At 38.9% G+C, this 22,397-nt stretch overlaps 1 protein-coding gene across 3 annotated transcripts in view; it reads left to right on the top strand.

Annotated features, from left to right (window-relative positions):
* st6galnac3 (ST6 (alpha-N-acetyl-neuraminyl-2,3-beta-galactosyl-1,3)-N-acetylgalactosaminide alpha-2,6-sialyltransferase 3) overlaps window positions 1-22,397 on the top strand; it is a 182,451-nt gene that overhangs the window by 155,814 nt on the left and 4,240 nt on the right. Inside the window, exon 5 of one of the 3 annotated variants that reach the window (XM_079820172.1) lies at window positions 2,351-4,774. The exons of the other annotated variants lie outside the window; for them this stretch is intronic. Coding sequence (XP_079676298.1) covers window positions 2,351-2,540 — 190 coding nt within the window. The 3' untranslated portion in view covers window positions 2,541-4,774. Of the gene's footprint in view, window positions 1-2,350; window positions 4,775-22,397 lie in introns of those variants that run through there. 3 annotated transcript variants of the gene reach the window in all.

The raw sequence follows: 22,397 nt of genomic DNA, 5'->3' as shown, positions 1-22,397 counted from the left end.
GCACCCATTTGTTCACCAATGGGTGAGCTGGTCTGGAAACGAGGAGTGTTCAGGCGCATTGTTGGCGCGTTGCTATTTTGAGGCAACTGAAATCGACTGCGCCATTGACCAACAAAAACCTGGTCTAAAGTTAATAGCGCAATATTTTTTATGTTATTTAACGAGCATTAGTAATATCCGCCTATAGGCGGGTCCACAACGTGCGTACACTCTGCTCATTACACACACAGGGATGCGCAGCAGTACATGAACCTTTTTAAATATGAAAAATTAAAGGATTAAAAAGTAAAAGATTAGTATTGTGTACTTAAATATAAAAATGGCTACATGTCATAATGGATAGTCATTGCATGTATCAGAAATTAGCCTACCTATTTGCAGTATAATGACGAGCAAGCAGGTGTGGCGTCATTGGGCGAGCAGATCCGTTTTCTCTCTGGAGAAGCGTTCAGTTTTTCCCCCTGCAAATTCCGCCATGTAAATAGCGAATCCGGCATGGCGTGAGCGCAACTGGCTTTTAAAGCGAATAGGAGATGGGACTCTGATCGGTTTATTGCACGTTACGCCCAAAACACACCCATTGCTGGGCGCCAACTATTTTTCCTGTCGTTAAACTAGTAAAAGGACATGCCCTAAGTGCACTTTGTCTTATATTCGGAACAATAGGTTGTTTGTACGTGACGTCATTGCTGTGGCGCGAAATGAAGAAACCACAAAGAGCTTTTATCATTTATGTAACTTTGATCACTTTTTAACTTTAAAAGTTGTCGCCTTCAATGGCGTTTTGCGTCTGCTGATACTGAACTTAATATAGATATCGGCTTACCTTTGTTTCTGACTTGGTTAAATATTCACATTGTTCTTTGTATCGTTTGCAGGGAAGAGAATATATTTTATTTTATTGCATTGCATGTTCATTTGATGTTTTCACTGAAGTTTTGAATAATTCGGTTCACAATGTTGACCTGGTTACCGTAAAAATAGTGTCACATGCTGGGCACTCGCTGCTGCTTCAGCCATCATATGATAGAAATGTGTCCAAATAAAAATGTGTTCAACAAGCTGACAGAAGTTGATCTATTTTGTTGTTGGAAATGTGTAAATGTAACCAAAGCTTATTGTTGTCATTGTAAATATTCACTTTACCATATGGCCACGCAGGAGAATCAGAGAGGATCACATTCAGCAGACAGACACTGACACACTGTATTTATTTTTTTGTATTTATTTCAACAAATGACAACCAAAATCGAATCCATGGAAGCTTATGAACAGTTTTGATGTGGGCTGCGGGCAAGTTCTGCTAATTCACAAGCCGAGTGAGAATCATACTTGCAAATGTAATGTTAATTATTAAACCAAACAAAATACAGAAATGTTGAAAACACTGATTTGCTATCAGGCGTCTTCCCGTATCCTCCTCAACCTGTTTTTACAACCTGTATTACACTGTCCAGTTTTCTCCCTGAACGATGTGAGTTCCTATGGCAATTTTCAATGCAGCATGAATTACCTACAATGGTGACATTTTTCACAATTACGACAGATAATCAAAATACTACCCTAAACTCACTAGCAGAAATGCAGCTCAATATAAACAAACCAGACCAGAACTCAACACGGCGTGACGGCAGATTCACATTCTCTATATCTACCGTCTAGATGGCAGGCAAGTCTTCAAATTTGGTCGAAAAATTGCTCCTTTTCATAACATAAGGATCACGTCCAACATATGTTGTGATTTCCTGTTTATAGTTTTCTAAACCAGCACAGTACGGACTTTCCTCCATCTCGTCCATTATGTTTTCCCCTTCTGCCCTCCATCTGAATTTCGTGCGTCATCAGAACCATGTGACTGCAAACAAGCTATATGGTTTATACATGGGGAGTAATTGGCATGAAACAGAACAGGTGTGATAGAACTAATTAACAACCAGGGAAACTATAGATGACACAGAACACAGGCAAAATGCGAACATGGCACAGAGAAAATAAAACCAAAACTGATCATATACGTAACAGATGCAAAGTTACTTATAGTCAGTAAAATGTCTGTTGGGGGAGCATAAAAATAATGTGTCAGCAGATATTAAGCAGATAGTCTACTAATACTCTAATGAGAGTTAGTTAGTTGACTCTGTAATGAGAGTTAGTTGACATATAGTTGCAAAGTTACTTATAGTCAGTACAGAATGTCTAGAGGGGAGCATCGGAATTAAGTGCTACCTAAAATAGTTGCGAATGCCTTTTAAAATATAGGCTACTGAAAGTGGCACTTTCAGTATGATTTAATGTCAAGGAATAACAAAATAACACTTTCTTCCATTCACTTTATTTTATTTTATTTTAGATCAGAAGGCTACAGGAAGGTCCCGTACCACTACTATGAAGCAGGAAGTCGTGACGAATGTGCCGAATACCTCTTGCACGAAAGTGCCCCTTACGGCGGGCACCGCTTCATCACAGAGAAGGCTGTTTTTGCGAAGTGGGCAAAGACGCACCCCATCAAGTTTTTCAGCCCGGAATGGCAGCTGTCATGACCCAGACTCCCATTTCAGAATATTCCTTAACACTACGACCCTGTTGGCTCGTTCCCCCTCCATCTTAAAGTAACGAAACTTGCCATGCAGTGGCTAAACAAATCATTACGAATGTGATTTCAAACGGTAGTTGCCCAGGTGAAGCAAGTACCCCATCGTGACCATGAGGAGAGGTCTCCAATGAACCTGGTGTTAATACCTGGTGTGAATCAAATAGTGGATTTTGCATGTTCTCATGTTGTACTCATCTGGACAATTAAGTAGTATTTCTTTCAGAGCACATACACTTATTGCAGAAAGGATGGGCTACAGTAGAACGTCACATCCTTGTTTTATCTTTAATCACCTCACATTAGGGCTGGCCGATATACCAAATTATTTATTGATATTTTCCAGCCTTTTCATGATATTCTCTATACATATCCATTCATATATTTGCTCTAAAATGGCTTATCATCCACCATATCACGTTTTTTAAAAGCAAAAACGTTATATGGTGGATGATAAGCCATTTTAGCGCAAGGCAGTGAAATAAAAAAGACACTTTTAAGATACTTTTAAATTGAGCCTGTTTTAAGAATTTCGTATCACGTGCGAGACGTGCAAAAGAGGGAAGAGCAATGTCCTGGAAACATGTATATGAGCAGCCCTTTTCAAGGGTGATATGTTTTTTTGTAGCCAATTAGACTCAAAATGACAGTAAAAATCTGTGGAAAACATATTTTTCACTACATAAACCCACGGAATAATGGTGTTTAACAATATTAATAATATAATAGTAATAACAGCCATTGCTGCAATTCGATTCAAATGATTAATGCAAGAAGTAAAATACAGTAAAAATCTGTGAAAAGTTTTTCACCAAATAAACCCAAAGAAAAAAGGTATTTAGATTAATTGAATCATCTAAAACTAAAACAACATACTAAAACAAATAAAAGTGAAACATGCCATGGAAACTTCTGAAGCAAGGTTTTTGCTACTGAAGTCTAAATCAAATATGCTATTAAAACATTTCTGTTTAAACACGTTCATACTCGAGTATGACACAGTGTTTAGGAAATGTAATGGCTAAATTAAAAGCACATTAAATTATGAATATATTGTGAAAATTTGATATATCTCCCAGCCCTAGTTTCACATAGGTTATTTTCGTCTCATAGACATTGGATAAGCATTGCGCTTAAACCAATCTTAGGACAATTTTTTACCACTGTCAAACATTTTACTTTTGTACAAAACAATTTGTACTTAAATCCCCAAAGTGACTCCCGTAACTTCCTTTAAACCGCTTAATAGGTCATTCAGAACTTGTTATATTCTGTTTTGACTTCCTTCCTGTACAAATGAATACGTGAGTGGAATCCAGGTGGTTGTTGATCTGAGAATATAGATATTCTGTTGTTATGTGCCATGACAAGAAAGCAGCATTACAATATGTAGGTCTACTTTCGACAAAAGACATGAGGAACGTTTGAGAGTGAATGTGGATTTCAAGACGTGCCTGTATGAAGTGTAGCATACAGCACATTGACTGTGCAACTCAGCAACCTATCATTTTTTATGCCTTATTTGCTTATTTAAAAATGACACTCCTGTCCACCACCTGTCAGAATCCTGTATTCCCATGAGATGGAGGTACACTGTCCCTGCTGTCAGATCAGCAGGTTAATTTGATCAGCTAATGTAGCTAAGTGTCGTAGCATCATATAAACCAGCAGACAATGCAGCGCCCTTGGGGCTCCCCTACCGCTTTGAGACGCCCGCTGTGCTTGTCGTTGTGTTTTTCCCCATCAAACACAGCATGCACTCTTTTTGCATGTATATCAAGAACATTCATCGTCGCCGGTACTGTACGTAACAAGTTTTCGTATCAGCTTGTGATTCTGACATCATCTGGCAGCTCAGCCCGGACAGCCTTTCTGCTCTTATGCACCACTCTGTGCATGTTTGACCAGCACTGCAACATTGCCTAAGCACCGTCACAGTTTTTCCCCAGGGAAAAAGATGCCCTGGGTGCACTAGCTGTGTGAAGAGAGAATTATATATGGCATGAGAATATGAGACTGATACACAGAACGGGAAGGAGCACTTTGATGAGATACTACTCACGCCTCTGGCCAACCTGTTCATTAAAACAATTGATGCCAGCTCAATTTCTCAGAGTGCTGACCTGGGATCATCATTTCCCGTACTCTATATTGATTTTGTTCACAATGTGGTATAAAAAAGAGCTGGTCAACAAATGGCACTTTCACTGTTCTATGTATTTTTGACTTTAGCTTCTGCTGTTCATGCCTCAGTTATTACTTGATGCTCTCATGATATACACTACATGACCAAAAGTATGTGGATGCACTGCAAAAATCATTGTTAATCAGTATTTTGTCTTGTTTCCCCTTAAAAAATATCTAAAACAAAATACCTTTGCTGGAGCTATAGATATTTTATTTTCATATTGTTCTTACCCCATTGTTTGTGCATAAACATCACTATGGGTACGTTTACATGACAACAATGTACTAAAAATGAAAAGGTTTTCCTTCTGTTTTTTTGTGTACAGACATTGTCAAAATGATTCCGTTTACCCAGATCCGACAAAAAACAACTAAACGTCTGAAATCACTGTATTATTCATGCCAGGCCAATAGGTGGCGATGTCACTTTGTAAAGAAACACTACACACCTACAGACTGAACACGTAATACGCATGTGCATGGCGTCAGTGTTTTCACAAATTAGCATTTTTGTAGTTTACACAGAGACAATAACGGTATAATTTTCAAAATCTTGCACTTTGAACCTGTTCTCAAAAGTTTTCCGTTTTAGCTCCTAAATCTGGTTAGATTTATACTTGAAGCAAGAAAAAACAAATGCTAACTGTGTAAGAAAAATAATACCAATATTTTATCATTAATGTTTTGTTGTTAGAGCAATACTTTATGTAAACATTATTTTTCTATAACATTTGGACAATAATAATAATTATTATTATAATATTTATTATATTTTCTGACAAGCCTTGATATATTATGCAATTTTACTTTTCAAGCTAATTTTCACTACCGTTTTTTTTCTTGGAAAGAATTAATATTTTTGTTCAGCAAATATAAATAAAAAGTGACAGTGAAGACTTTTGCATTGTTTCAAAAATCTTATTTTAAACACCAAAGAACCCTGAAAAAAATATGGTTTCAACATTGATAATAATACATATTTCTTGAGCATCAAATCATCATATTAAAATGATTTCTGAAGGATCATGTGACATTGAAGACTGGAGTAATGATGCTGAAAATTCAGCTTTGCCATCGCAGGAATAAATTATATTTTTAAAGGTATTTTAAATTGTAATCATATTTCCCAATATTACTGCTAGGTGAGCATAAGAGAAAAATCTTACCGATCCCAAACTTTTCAATAGTAAGTATTTTCAATGGAAAACAAGACAAAAATACTTATTGGGAGAATTATTTTTGCAGTATATTTGAACATCATACCCAAAATGTGCTTGTTTCAAAGCCATTGGCATTAATATGGAGGTGGTCCTCCCTTTCCTGCTTTACCAGCTTCCACTCTGGAAAGACTTTCCACCAGATGTTGGAATATGGATGCAAAAATGTGCTTCTATTCAAGAGCATCTGTGAGGTCAGGTGTTGAAGCTAGATGATGGAGTCTGGCTCACTCAGCTTTCCAAATTAATTCCAAAGGTGTTCAGTGGGATTCATGCCATGCTTTGTGAAGGCCAGTCAAGTTTTTTCATTGACCTTTCTTTGCTCATAGCGACTTTGTAATACTAAAAGAGAAAAAGCCCCATTCTTCTAAAAATGTTGGTCTTAGAAGATTACATGGTTGCATTCTTGATTGTATTAACTTCTCAGTAATGGATGTTGCTGAAACAGCAACACCTGATGCTTGTGGCCATGTTGTGTATATCAGAGCTTCGAAAGGAGAGGTCATGACTCTTTGAGCTCTGTTATCTCAGTCTTGTGATCTGCCTGATGCAGTCGATGCCTTTCCACAGATCTGCAGCAGCTTTAGCGGTTCAGCACAAGTTTGTGAATGTTGATTGTCACCCAGATGCCAGACTGAGTCAAAATTCAGCACTTTTTGTGTTGTTTTTGTTTGTGAAAAAAAAAAAAAAACGCATTACTGACTTTAGCATTGAGCTTATCTTGTTAGGTTGTTTCTTTATAAAATGTTGTAAGTGCTTTTCTTGAACCTTTTGAAAGGGTGCGTGCTTTAGGTGTACACTTTATCACTTTTCTTTGCAGCATAAAGTGTCCTTTTTTATTTTTTATCTTCATTCTAGTTATTGTATTTTTGCTGCATCTCAGTCCTCACATAATTAAGGTTTTGGCCATTCACTGCAATCAAAAATGTCTGTTTTTTTATTTGGTGATTTCCTGAGTGTTTTCTCTCCATTGTTAGTGCAATCTACTAAGAGTCAAATATACAGTGCTTTCCAAATGTAACAATCCCACTAACAAGAACACAATTGCCTTTTAATTGGCCTCTAACTGTGAATCATTACAATAATTTCTACATTTACTTTAAAAAACAATTAAAGAATCATAATTTAGATTTCCTACAGACAATTGCTTAACAATGAATAAAGCTCATTACTTCGAAATTATGAGAATGTAAAGCAAATTTATAGACGAGGAGAAAATCACAATATAACAAGCTATTACTTAAGCATTTTATTTTTACAGTGGTGTTACATGTAAAACTCGCCTGTTCTGACTGATTTTTAGCATGTGGTTATAGGCCAAAAGAGCCCATGGACAAGTTTTTTTATGATATTCAGATCCCAAGATTTTGCTTTCTCAATACAAGTTAAAAAAAAAAAAAAAAAAAAAATTATGAATGTTTTACCATCTGGTGGGTAAAAATCATAAGATCACTTAATATTACACTGTAAAAATGTCAACCTATTCAAATTTGAAACTTTACATTTTAATTGCTGCCTTAATTTTTTTTAGCAAAATCAAAGTGGTGCCAAAGTCACAACCTGCAGTGAAAAGTTCATTACACTTCAAAATCAACTCTGAACAAATATGACTTTATATTGTCATGCACGAGAAGGTGGTGCAAACTAATATACTCTAAAAAATGTGTTTGCTCAACAACAACAAAAAGTTAGCATACATTTTTTTTTCTGAGTTATGACAACTTTGAGTGAATTTACGTTTAACAAACAAGCTACATTGAGTTAGAGGAACTTAATCATTTGTAGCATAAACACAGATTTTTAAGTTGATTACTCTTTATTAAGTCGCTCCGACTACCAGAATTGTAGCCCTGGAATCAATTAATCTTATCTATTTCAGTTCAAATCAACAGCTATCACATGCTAACATAACTTATTTAACGTATATTTAATGAACAAGTAAGATATTACTTGTCACTGGAATTAGCGCAGTCATTGCTTATAGAGTCAATTTCTTTACCTTCATATATCTACTCTTCAGCACAATGGTAACCACAAAAACTTCAACAATACAGAAACTCTTTTAAATGTTAAACATAACAGCATTAGACACTAACAGGTCTTTCCCTTCACTAAAAACAAATAAATTAACACTTTATGTCAACCTTTATTCTCCTTATTCAGTCCTATGCAAAGCATGCTGGGAACTAGAAATTCACTGCCTAATTTCCAAAGTTATCAAGACAATTTCATTAAGTTACTACAACCTTTTTTTTTAAAGCCACTTTACGCAGAAATTTGAATTTAATATATTGATATTGAGTTGATGTAATGATCAACATATGATGTCAACAGAACTCTACCTAATAATGTTTGCAACTTAAAAGGTTTAATTTTAGGTTTAACTTGCAACCATGCATTTATTTAAGTTGTGGTAACAGGTCCCCTGGACTACTTTTTAACATTAAAGAAATACATGGGGCCCTATCATACACCCGGCGCAATGCGATGCTAGGCGCGGCGCAAATGACAATTTTGCTAGTTTCAACTCGACGTAGTTATGATTTTCACGTCCAGCACCACATTGTTTAAATAGCAAATGCACTCGCACCTACCTGTTCACCCATAGGCGGGCTGGTCTGAAAACGAGGAGTGTTCAGGCGCATTGTTGGCGTGTTGCTATTTTGAGGCAACTGAAAACGACTGCGCCATTGACCAACAAAAACCTGGTCTAAAGTCAACGGCACAGTATCTTTTGTGTTATTTAAAGGGCGCGTTGGTAATGTGCGCCTATAGGCGGGTGCACAACGCGCATACACTTATTACACACACAGGGCAGCACACAAACATGCCAAATATTACAAATAAAAGGATTCCTTTCTGGAGAAGTGTTCCGTCTTTCCGCTCGCAGATTCTGCCATGTACATAGCGAATCCGCCATGGTGCAAGTGCAACTGGCTTTAAAGGGAATTGGAGATGAGACTCTGATTTGTTTTATTGCATGTTACACCCAAAACACACCCATGACTCATTAAGAGACTTCAGACCATACACTCAGATCGTTACAATAGGGCCCATGGAGTTAAAAAGCATAACCATGACCTAGAAGCAATATGGGAAAAGATGAATTTAAAAGCAAATCTAACACTTATAACTAAAATAAAACCCATCACTGCAGTGAAGGAAAGTCTCGATAGCATCCTGCTGTGGGGCTGCTTTTCAAAAGCAAGGACATGACATCTTGTTATAAAAAGAATGGATAATTCTGGAATATCTTTTAGCTCGAAAATGATCCCATGCACAAGGTCGGTTTAACAATGGAGTGGCCTAAGAGGTGAATTTCCTACAATGGTCCTGTCAAAAACCTGATCGCAGTCCAATTGTGTATCTCTGCTGCTATTTGAAAATCATCAGTGTACAAGAGTCACTGACTAACCTGAAATATCAATCTGTCTGGGGAAAATGGAACAAAATTACACCTCAATACAGCTGTGAAAAGCGGTACATGCCTCAGAGGACTTCTATAAAGCCAGCTTTCCAGCTATCATTGCTTCAATGCTATAGCTTTATGATATACTCAAATGTGTAGCCTGAATACACAGTTTTTTCTTTTTATTACAAACGTTTGATTTAAAATTGGATTTGTAACTCGGAATAATGAGAAAAATAATTAAAGGGTCTGGAAACCTTTGCAAAGCACTGTATCATCTTGTGTCGTGATCTTGAGTGTGTTATGAAACTTGCCTTGAAAGTGTTTCACAGTGTTGGTCTGTAAAAAATTTATCTTGTTATCTATGTTAAGTATTTTGTGGTGTGTACAAAATATGTCTGTTTCTCATTGCAAAAGAGACCAAATGGATTCAAACTGTTTGGCCGTAGTCCTCTGCTATAATAATTACATTATATTTATTTGGTTTATTTACAGGTCAGTCTGCTGTATTTTGGTGTGTAATTATTAGCAGTGCACAATCAACTTACTGATTCGTCATGCTCATTTATGAGTAGAACAGGTGTAATTCATTCGTCTTGACATTTCTTGTTCATTCCCGCTGTCTGAGAATGTGTGAATATCATCATAACAGGATTGTTTCAGACTTAGCTTTCTTTATCTTGATTGGAAAATAGGCGCAAAAATATTGTTTCAAATTCCCGACAATATACATAAAACGACATGGAATTGAATAAATAATGAAAATAGCTTGTTGGGCTATATACTGTAAACACTACCGGTCAAAAGATAATTAAGTTTATTAATGTTTTAAATTAAATCTCTTATGCTAACCAATGCTGCATTTATTTGATAGAAATACAGTAAAAACAGTAATATTGTGAAATTATTTTGCTGCTTAAAATTTTTGATGAATATAAAGTTCAATGAACAGCATTTATTTGAAATAGAAATCTTTTGCAACGTCACTTTTGTTCAATTGAATGTGTCTGCTGAATAAAAGTATTAATTTCTATTAAAAAAAAAGAACTTACCTTTCCACCAAAAAATTAAACAGCGAAATCTGTTTTCAACATTGATAATAATAAGAAATGTTTCTGAGCAGCAAATCATCATATAAGAATGTTCTGAGGAACCATGTGACACTGAAGACTGAAGACAGTTCTTTTAATATTTGACAATGTTTAATATTAACTGTTTTTACTGTATTCTTGATTAAATAAATGCAGCCTTGGTGAGTATAAAACAGCCCAGTTCAGAAAATGACAGTACAGATTATTAGTTGGTGGCATATATTAATGAAGCCTTTGTAGAACTGATGGTTTCCTGCTCTGTTGTTTCCAGACGTGATTGCGTTTGAGGAGTGGAAGTGATTATGAACAATGGTTACATTCCTCATTAAAATCTAAATTAACCGTAGGACTGTGAGGGGAAATGAGCTTTAATACCCCATCAACCCCAGCTTGCATATCTCCTCATTTCAGCATATCTGTCATTTTCACATTCTTTATATGTGCTGTAACTCTAAAAGTCCTGTAAGACCTCTAAGGCTAAATGCCAGTGAGCACAGCTATAATGATATTCAGTCGACATTCTGTAGTTCATCTAAAACTTTGTTGAGGCTGGTCAGATAACTCATCACTTCAGTTTTTTTTTTATCAAATGCATACATTTTCCTGCAAAATAATTTCTCCTGGAATGTGCTGATGCCCTTTATTGAACAGATGGCATAGCATATATAACTGTGCTCCCATCTAGGCCTCTGCTCGCAGCTCAAAACCACAATTTCACTGCTGTTCTGTGAAATTACAATGGCTGTAAAAAAAACTGTGAGAAAACACCCATGGAGTATGTACATCAGCAGTTCAGCTTCACTCTTTTTGGTTATAAAATAATTGTTTTCTAAGTTTTAAAGCTACATTTTTGGTAACTCTGATGGAAAAAAAACAACCTTTAAAAGGCACAATATGTAATTTTGGCCGCTAGAAGTCACTTATTCAAAACAAAGGCGTAGCTTGATGGTAGTTGTCTTCACCTCTACAGTTGATGGAAAATAATCTGACAGGACTCAGGCAGAAATCATATTCATGATGAGCTAATGTATTAAAGATTTGTTAACGTTACTGTAGTACGAAGCAGGGTGGGGCTGAAAAGCCGTTGGAGCGGAACGAGAGACAAGTGTGACACACGGCTCGAGAGCAGTGGAGCTTTTATTATACCACAGACGAACGTTTCCGCTTCTTCCGCTCATGCATATGTGGAGTAACGCAGCTGTGTTTTATCATATTAGATACATTTGAGTGTGTTGAAAGTTATGTTATAATGCTACTCTGTGCGTTCGCTCGGAGGCTACTATGAGGTAAAACATGGTACATGGTAATCAAGAAAACGAGATTTAAACAATGAGACTAACTTTTCTGTCCATTAATGTATCCTAACAGTTGCTCACCTGTCTAATAAAACACATAATATATTAAAGCGTTCCTACCAAATAAAATCGAGGGTAACGCGGGTATGATGTTATTGATAGGCGAAGCAAGGACACGGTCCATGTCCTGGTTAAAATTGCTTATTTCTCTGAATTTAAACATTGTTGGATATTGCATTTTTGCATTAAACATTTGGGATAATGCAAGTCAACAAAATATATTACATTGTTCTAGTGGTTTTTGGATATTTTAATCCAAACATCTTACATATTGTGCCTTTAACTAAGCTAGTTTGCTGGTTTTAGATGGACATTTGTCAGATCAGAATGGGAGACAAAATGCCAGCTAAGATCAGAAACCATCTTAGGTTTGTTTAAGCCCTTTTTCAGCAGCACATTATTATGATGCTATATTATTGGAAAATAATATAATATAATATTTTCCTACAGTGGGGAAATCAGTGGTCCATCACACTCTTGTTGTGAGTTTATATTTTTGCTGTTGTGGAAGCTGATTGTTCTGTGTTGTTTAATAATATCACTTTGTCTGTAACTATGTATGCTGCTTTTTTCTCCTTTTGTCTGTTACACTGCAGTAAAGAAAAGAAAAAAAGTTTCGCATTAACAAAATGTTCGCTTTTTACGCAATGTGATTGTCACACAAATTTTTTGTACTTGCTGTCTGGCTGTTTGTAATAAATGACAAAATTAAATATGTGACTTTTGTGATTGGTAGTCCTATGAAATGAGCATGTAATTTTGCATTCTGAAACTCTTTAACTAATGGGTCAAGTAGGGTAAGTGTAGTGTAAACAACAAAAATGTGAATTAGTGAAAATAGTGACATCGTGCACATGTATATTATGTGTTCAGTCTATAGGCGAGAAGTGTTTCTTTACAAATTGACATTGCCAACTACTGGCCTGGCATGAATAATACATAAAATGTTTTCGTGGATTCTTGTCATCTGTACATGAAAAAAGCAAAGGAAAAACTTTTCCGGTAAAACGTCATTGTCTTGTAAACATACCCTTAGTTTGGTGACAGAGCCCTGACACACCTGTTGTTTTGTCTTTATGTGTGCGTGCAGAGTTCGCTCGAGCCGTACGCTCTTTCATCCACGTATGTTGTATGTGCGTATCATGGTGTTCGTATCCTGACACTTCTGTCTAGTTCGGTTAGGGTTCATTGTCGGGGTTCGGACATTCATGCTCCATGTTTGGGCTCTTGTTGTGAGCGCACAGGTTGTGTGCTCATTTACTCTCCTCACAGTCTTGTGGGGTTTTCGTTGAGCGCTTGGTTTACGTGTTTATTTGCCCGTGTTCAGTGTAGCATGTGGTTTGTGTTTTTTTAATCGGCCGCATGCTTTCATGTCGTGTTTTGCATGGACATAGGCTAGTCTATGAGAGCTCTCGTTGGCTGCGTGTTCATGTCATGTTTTGTGTTAGCACATGGCTTTTTTTTTGTTTGTTTCTATGTGCCATGAGCTCTCCTGTCTATTGTCTTAACCCCGCTCTTCTTGTTACCTATTGGTTAATTTGCCCCACCTCCTGATTTCCTTCCCTATTTATTCTTCCTAGCTGCCATGTTTTTTTGTTTGTTTTGTTTTTTAAATAAAAATCCCCATAACTCTGCTTCCTTGAGTCATCTCTTCACCCTTTACTGACACAATCAGACGATGCAACATTTTTTGTCTGGGTCTATTTATTTATTTAAAAAAAATATGTAAATGCTCCATTCAATAAAATTACATTTAATTAAAATTATTTTAGACATTTTGGGTGGCCTAAAGTAAAAAATGTCAGGGTGATACAACTGCCTTGATATCATAATAAAGAAAAAAATATTTAAAAAATAAGGTTGTTCACTGCTTATTAATATTTGAAAAATGTTTGTCCAACACATCAAAGTCATGTGGTGCAACCAACATGCCAGCCTGTTCTCATTGTTAATACGTAGGTATTAATACGTAACTTTCAAAGACACAAAACATGCTTATTGTACGTTTAGATAGATGCCAAAACGTACAATATGGACACATCTGCAACATTTCAATGTAGCATTATTATGTTTTTACAACTACAAAACATAAAATATTTACAAATCTTTCATATCATAAAGATATCTGTATAATGTACCTTTTACCATTTTATAGATAAATGTAAGATCCCTTTACCCTGCTCTCAAAGTTACCCATTTTATACAGAATATAAAAATAAATGTAATGAACAGAGATGTGTAGGAAAATTACAATTTTAGTAACAATATAGCATTAAAAAGACATTTTGAGCCTCTAATCCTACTCGGACCCCTAAACATTTCTTAAAACTATGTACAGTTATGAAGAAAAACATAACAGACAAACAAGTACAATCACAATAATTTATTTATTGCGAAAATGTCAAAATCTGTACCAAAAGTCGTTCAAATTACCATGTTTTGCAATCGAAGTCCTCTCTGGCGGTATATAATAATTTTTGAAAGGTACAGAACAGAATTTAAGTTATTAATCCATGAAATGTTTTGGATTCAATCAGAACAAAAGATGTGGTTGAAAGCAAGTGAATAAAATTGATGTCTTTTGTGAATTTATGTTGTGTTTTGGTGTATTGGATAGTTATACTGGCAGTTGCTGTATAGGAGAAAACGCACGATTAAAGAAATTATGTTAATTTTAAGGTTTAAGGTCTTGTTGTCTACTTCTTATTAAGTAGATGATTACACTGTGTTTAATAAATGTGACTGAAAACATGTCATTGACATGACAATTGAATACAATAGTTAAAACATTAATGTCATGATTTTAATATTCATAAATAGGAATATGTACAAATTTGTACGTCTGTAAAGTTGTTCTTACGCAAATAGTTTATGTTTTAGTGCTGTCAATACGTCTATATTATATGTTTCAGTCTGTATGAAAACGTAAATGTGGCAGAGCTTCACTTAACATAAAAATACACACGTATTCTCATGAGCTCACGTTGAACATGCAGACAAAAAAGAAAAGCACAAAACCAGACAATTTGACCTTTTCATGACAATGCAAGGTTAGTTCAAGCTGTAAAATGTCATTGTGGTGCAACTCCACAAAAATTATGTTTATTATTCAGAGCATCTGCTGGCAATATAGAAAAAAAAACCTTTTTGAAAATAATTATTGAGATGTGTGCTTACATAGACAGTATTCAAGATGTAAAGAAAATTAGCTTTTACATTTTATTTGATGTTACACCAACATCTTTAGAGTCATTAAAACTCATTGAAACTTTTCTCAAAACGTCTCCGGTTACGCATGTAACCTAGGTTCCCTGAGAACAGGGAACAAGACGCTGCGTCAGCTTGACGCTACGGGGAACGCCTCCAGCGTGACAGGTGTCTGAACTACTATCGAATCACGGCAATCCTATTGACCGGCGACAGCCTATGATGTCATCAAGGTGCGACCAGGAAGTATAAAAGGGCGCCTCTGCCAACATGACACCGCCCTTCGTCTTCAGGGACTGTCCGGCAGGCAAACCCTGAGGCATGGGAAAGCGACGCAGCGTCTCGTTCCCTGTTCTCAGGGAACCTAGGTTACATACGTAACCGGAGACGTTCCCTTTCGAAAGGGAACTCGCGCTGCGTCAGCTTGACGCTACAGGCTGTCAGTGACAGCATTCCCTTCTGTCATAGCCCAAGCTATAAGCCTGAGTAGGAAGCTTCGAACACTTAGAGAAGTTCTACCCAGGCCGCTCAAAGGCCTGGATCCAACCCATTCAAAGGAAGGGGGTTCCTTTAAGGGAATGTGGCTAGGGGGCCCTAGGGCCCTAGATCAGGCCCAGGCAGCTTCGGCTCACATACGACCCTTCCGAAAGGAGGGGAGCTTAAAGGGGGCTGCCCGGTAGGTAAACCAGGTTGCAGGCTGAAATCCCCTCCTTGGGGACCAAGTAGCAGAAGCGACACCAGTCGTGCTAGGGTGACCACTAGCTGTCAGCGTCATTCCAGTTAATAGTCTTTGTACTGATTACCAAAGACCCATTAGGGAGGCCTAGTGAGGCCCATTGTATGATAGAAGTGTATGCCAGAGAAGCCTGAGAAGTCATGCTCAGGAACTCGCTTAGAGGGAGGCCTGGTGAGGCCTACTACCTGATAGCAGTTGAAGCCAACTGTCAATGTAGCTGGAAAACGGAAACTTGTCTTCTCAGGGAGGCCTAGTGAAGGCCTACTACCTGAAGGTCAAGCTACACCAGCTAGCCGAGCATCCTAACTCAGGAACTCGCCCTCAAGGGAGGCCTAGTGATGCCTAATACCTGATAGCGGGCATACAGGAAGGCCCAGTGCGGCCTGCTACCTGCTAGTGACTCGTGCTAACTGTTTCTCAGGTGACTGGAGCCCAGGAACATGCCCTTAGGGAGGCCCGGCGCGGCCTACTACCTTACGACCAGTCTTCAGGGAGGCCTAGTGCGGCCTACTACCCAGCAACAGCCTAGCAGCTCCTGTGCTAGCTGACACGGCGACTGGCAAACAGGAGCCCTCCTTCAGGGAGGCCTGGTGAGGCCTACTACCTGCCAACGGTTCATCACAACCTGCCAAGTGACTGAGCCCAAGAATGCGTCCTCAAGGGAGGCCTGGTGAGGCCTGCTACCTCATGCCAAGTCTTCAGGGAGGCCTGGTGCGGCCTACCACCCCTCAACAGCTTAGCAGCCCATGCTAGCTGACACAGCGACTGGCGAATGGGAGCCTGCTTTCAGGGAGGCCTAATGGGGCCTACCACCTCACAGCAGGCCTGCAGGGACGGCTTCCTGGCTTTGACAGGAGTGAAAAACTGTGATGTTATAACCTTATGCTGACAGTAGCTTCTCTGCTGGCTGACAAAAATTCACATCCAACTGCTAACTAGGGTTATAGTTGGGAAAATCTGCTACTTGAAAGCCGACATCGTTGGGGAGCAATATATACTGCAATACACAAGGGGCCGAACTTTGCAGAGGCCTACCAAGGCTGACTACCTATTTTCCAGGTTGCAGCTAGTAAATTGCCAACCTCCCCAAACGTCGGGACTCACTCGCAAGGAGGCCACCTGACCTGGAGTCTACTGCCAAGACTGCCCCAGCTGGCTACTCACAGCCAGCTGGCCTAAAAATCATCCCAGCCTAGCTGGGTGACCCATCCTGGAGGCCTCCAATTCCTTCTGGAGCCAACTGTACAATGGTGCAGTCTTATCGGCAGCGCCTACAAACACTGGAACCTAATCACATTGTCCATAGCAGGGTACTCGGCAAACCAAACGCCTTGTACCCCCTAAGCGGGGGGAGTACCACATACGCAACCCACCTCATGAAGGTCCTAGCTTTAATAGCGGCCTATCATACCGTGTGAGGGCGTCAGCCATGGCAATGCTCTGGCTACAAGAGAGCTCACGACCAAACCTACATAAACCAAAAGGTTGTGAAGTGCTGCTCAACCCGAGCCATGGGTGAGGCAGAATGATACAGAGCTGGGTGTGGAGGTACTCAAATCTACCCTGCCTTGTCAGGGGAGTACGACCAACTGGCCAGGGCATATACAAGAAAGGCCAGCGCCTGCCAAAAAACTGGCGGCCTCTAAAACTAGCTCTGGAGGGCCGGGCTGAGCTATGCATACAGAATTTTCGTACTTGCATGAAAAACGCCTTAACCCTGCCCCACGACTACTGGCTAAGTCGCTATCAATTCTGCACAGCACCAACCTGCATTACTAGCAAAGGCCCCAGAACGCAGGTAAGGGGGCGGGCCTTGGCCGGACTACTCTGCATAAGAGGAGGCTACATTAGGGACAAATAAGAAAGCTAAGTTAAAAAAATGGAACAGCTACCCGGAGCGCGAACGCTTCTTGGCGCGCGACTCCGTAATCCCTAGAAAGCCTAGGCCAATCTAGATCTATACCCGAGGTCCCAAAAAGGGCCACTACTACTGCACCAAGCAAAAGGGGCACTCGGGTAGAAGTGGCAGTTGTTAAATAGATCTGGTTCTAGATCTAACTGTAGTTCTAGCATAGTCTGATCCTGCATTCTCCAGAAATGTACACTGAGAGAAGATACAGACCGCCTTACCCTGAGGCGGCTACCAGTTAGCAGCTTAATACTAGGAGAAAAATGCCTAGCCTTCCCTCAACAAAATTTTTTTTTTCACAACCGCTACACACCCGCAGGAATGAGCGGCATTCCCAGCGCTAATTCTAGCGCATCTTAGCTTTTTAGGTCTGGGAATAAAAAAGGGGCTGTACAGCTCTCACAGCGTGTACCATATATAGTGTTTGCTGGCTTCCACTAGCAATACTAGCTCACTTATACCGAGCTTAAGCAACTGGTAAATAATATTTTATCGTTCTAGCCAACCTAACAGGGGAACTACAGGCCCTAGGAAATATCCAACGATCCACAGCGACCCCCGAAGCCCTCTACAGGGAGCATAAGTCAGAAAATATATAATATTTTTCCCTCTTATAGGGGACTTACCTGCTGCGGTGCGCCATGATATTCACCCACAAGCTTAATCCAACATGTATGCTTAGGTGTACCACTACCACGGGCCTGAGGGGGCGCACTCACCGACCAGCCAGACGGGCCCTAGTACATCATAGCGGACCCACCTAGGCCGGATGTAAGAAGCGCCTGGGGAGATGATGAAGAAGAGGAGTGAGGGTCAATGTAATTTCTCATCTCACCCTCAGGGAGGAGATCCATCATGAACGCTGACTGCACTTTGTGATACACAGCTCCTACTTCTCCCGGGAGTCCGCCTCTCTGTGCCCCACCCCCGACTGTTGGGGCGCACGAGAGGCAATGCTGGCCATTGGGCCCTGTCTCCGGTCCTCGGACCGTGACGCCTCCCGCCTGCCTGGGACCCGGATCTCAGTGGTATGCAGGTCCTCAGACGCTGCCAAATGTTCGCTATTTCTAGGCGATGCTGGCCCTCGGGCCCAGACTCCGCCTGTTGCGCAACCACCGCATCAGGGAAAACATCCCCTGATCGAGATCCCTCAGCAAACCGGCCTGGTGCACACGAAACACCGCCACGGTGTAAGAAGTAGCACCGGGCTGACCCGCTGCTGTGTATGCCCTGCCATTAAAATGACACATCGTTTAGGTGCAGGGTTAGAGCTCTCAGCTTCCCAGATGTGAGATAAAACATCCCATTAATCGGAGGCAACAACACATACCCATATTCTACCATCCTCCCAACATCAGCGGCATACTGCTGATGTCATACCGCTGATATCAGTGAACATGAACTGAACATAGGTTATTCCATGCCCTCTCGATCTAATTAGGAAGATCAGGAAGGAATGAAAGCCCAACTGAGCCAATGATTATGGCTGGGGAGAAATCGATCGTTTAGTCCAACACGAGCGATCTCTCCTCTAACGCGACAACACAGCGGCCGCAGCCCGCCTGCATCTCTCCTCAGGAAGAGAATCAGACGAGAGCAGAGCGATCTCAGATTGACAAACGCTCACATTATACAAACAAACAAACAACTCGATAAGAGCTGACTGTGCATGCTCTTGATCCCAGGCAGAAACACACAGCTTGTGTGTATACAATAATTGGATTGGATTACCTTAACTCGAAGCAATTCAGACAACACAGTCCCTGAAGACGAAGAAGCGGTGTCATGTTGGCAGAGGCGCCCTTTTATACTTCCTGGTCGCACCTTGATGACATCATAGGCTGTCGCCGGTCAATAGGATTGCCGTGATTCGATAGTAGTTCAGACACCTGTCACGCTGGAGGCGTTCCCCGTAGCGTCAAGCTGACGCAGCGCGAGTTCCCTTTCGAAAGGGAACTATAAGAAACCAACCATGTGCTTTCTTTAATGTGGACACACTTATTTGAAATTGACCATAATAGATCATTAACAATGAATCTTACTACTAACAAATAGTTCCACAGTAGTAACATCAGTGTTGTTGAGCAGGCCAAGAAAACATTGACTTTTAGAAAGCGATGTTAAAAATAATGCTGTGATTCAAGGTTTCCCTGACAGGGGACTTGAATCACATCAGCTGTGTTTTTTTCTTCCACAACCCAATTAACTACTGCTCTGTGCCTGCTGCAACAGATTGCTTCAAAGATACTCTGAAGCAGACGCTGTACAATCCCATTCTCCTGCAGAATGTTTACAATAAATGAGTTCCTCCCCATTAAAGTTTTTTATATCTTTTCATTGACTCCAGCCTGAGATAAAAAGCATTTTTGTTTTCCCATTTAAAGGTAGAACAACATGAGCCAAATGGAGAAACGATAAGCAGGCTGAAATATAGCCTCTCGGAGCCAAAGCCTCTGGGTTCAGTGCTGCTGGTGGTCTGTTCTAAGTTGATAAACGGCCTGATTTTTACCTGCAGCTGGGAGAGTGAATCTATACAGCTACTGGCAATGACGACCACGTGGTTTATGAGAAATATGTATTGTAAATTTGCCATTATAAGCTTCTGCTAGAGGGAGTCTTCCCAGAGCAAAATGTTATTTCTCTGAGGTCGCTCTTTCTATAGCATAGGGGGGCTTAATGGAGTTTCTCCCTTAATCTTATGAACTTAAAACTTATGAATTTAATACAAATCTTTTTCTTAGGAGAAACATCTGAGAAGAAGGAAGTAAAAACTCTCCATTTGCTGCCCATTTAATCTCATTTAGAGAAACAAATCTAATTTATGAGTTGTCTCATGCGCTCAGACTTTCTGCATAATCTAAATGTATTTGCTTGTTTCCGAGGTTCTCAGAACCTATTACTAGACAGTTCTTGATAAAAATGGCAGGTGTTTCCCTTTAATCTGTTCAATTGCTAGTGGTAGGTTGTGGTCATCTTAAGTTTTGAAATAAAATTGAGTAGCATAAACAGATTTCACACACCTAAGAAAAATGGCATGGTATTTTTATGATGTAATTGATATTTTAATCAGATTTCTTAGCTTAAATTAATTGTCATTAACCCTAATGTGACAGAAGTTAAACATATTTCTGCATGAGTGCCAATTTAAATGATGGAGGCTATTAAGTGGTGGAGTTCTAATCACACTAATACCTCCTTTCCACAATATCAATCAGCTCAGCTTTCTCTGAAGTCAAAGACCAAAGCGCCTCCAATCAAATTTTAATGAGGAACACGCTGGCAGACTGAGACTTGCTGGAGAATGGGCAACGGTTCAAAGAAACACTCAGATAACATCATATTTCGTCATGGGGACATAAAGCTACAAGCTTTCTGAAATGTGTCACTTTTTCTTGGAGTCATGGAGAGATAAAGTTTGTTTTGCAGCTGATGAGCAAAAAAAGACAGTAGGATCAGTTGTCATCAACAGTAAATTTTCAAATGTTGGTTAATGTCAAGATAAAAATATGAGCAGGTCTGTGATGCTGCTAAGTACTTCAAGATAATTTTATTAAGTAAACTTAAAGTTCAAATATATTTCCAAGTTTACATAATATGTAGTAGTATAAAAATATCAATATAGTAATATACTTTTACTCTTTGTGTACCAATATAGGCTACTTTATCAAGAGAGAAAACACAACTACAAGCCAAGTATACTTAGATTATACTTTTAAGTATATCTCGATCAAAAGATAAAGTGCAAGTATACGTTAAATGTACTAGTATATTTTTTCAGTGTAAGCCAAGTATATTTAAATAGAATTTTAAGTATATCTTCAACAGTATACATAAAACTAAAGCATACTCTCTTATTTTTATTTTAAAAGAAGCATACTAATAGTAAACTTGAATAAACCATTTTATAAGGGTTCATTCTCAAATATTGTTCATTTTCAAACATTCAGATCTGTCGCTTTGATGCTGCATGTAAGAACCAAGTTTTTTAATTTCCTGCTCCGTATACACTGAAAAAAAGTTAAATGTACATGTTTTTGCAAGCATATACATATGGAATTAAGTAAACTCTACTTAACTAAGTCAAGTAAAATTAACAAAGAAAATAAGTAATTTTAACTTGACCAGTAAAAGATTAAAGGGTTAGTTCGCCCAAAAATGAAAATTAGGCCATGATTTACTCACCCACAAGCCATCCTGTATATGTATATGACTTTCAGACGAACACAATCAGAGTTATATTTAAAAATGTCCTGGCTCTTTCAAGCTTTTTAATGGCAGTGAATTTTGATCTGTTTTTGAAGTCCAAAAGTGCCTCTCGTAAAATGCTTACGCTACTTCTGACGAGCGTAACTGGTGTGCAATGTCATCAGACGTATAGTGTAAGCCAGGGGTTTTCAAACTTTATGATGCCAAGGACCCCCAAATATGATGAACCTTTATGGGGGACCCCCTACCTAAAATCCATCTATATATTTGTATGTATGAAAAAAAAAAACATTGGAAAGTGTTAGATAAATAGTAAGTATGACATTATAAATACACATTGTTTCCAAACTTAAATTGGCCATGCTTAATGTTGGATGTATAAACCTGAAGAAGAACATTTTCAATAAAAAAAATATTTGTTTAAGCAACTTTCACAATAAATGTATGTAAGTAGTTTACCTACTGCGTTAAGAATACTGCCTTACAACCC

The sequence above is a fragment of the Gobio gobio genome (genome assembly GCF_949357685.1).
Source record: "Gobio gobio genome assembly, chromosome: 6".
Classification (NCBI taxonomy): Eukaryota; Metazoa; Chordata; class Actinopteri; order Cypriniformes; family Gobionidae; genus Gobio; species Gobio gobio.
This window is presented reverse-complemented; position numbering and strand designations above follow the sequence as displayed.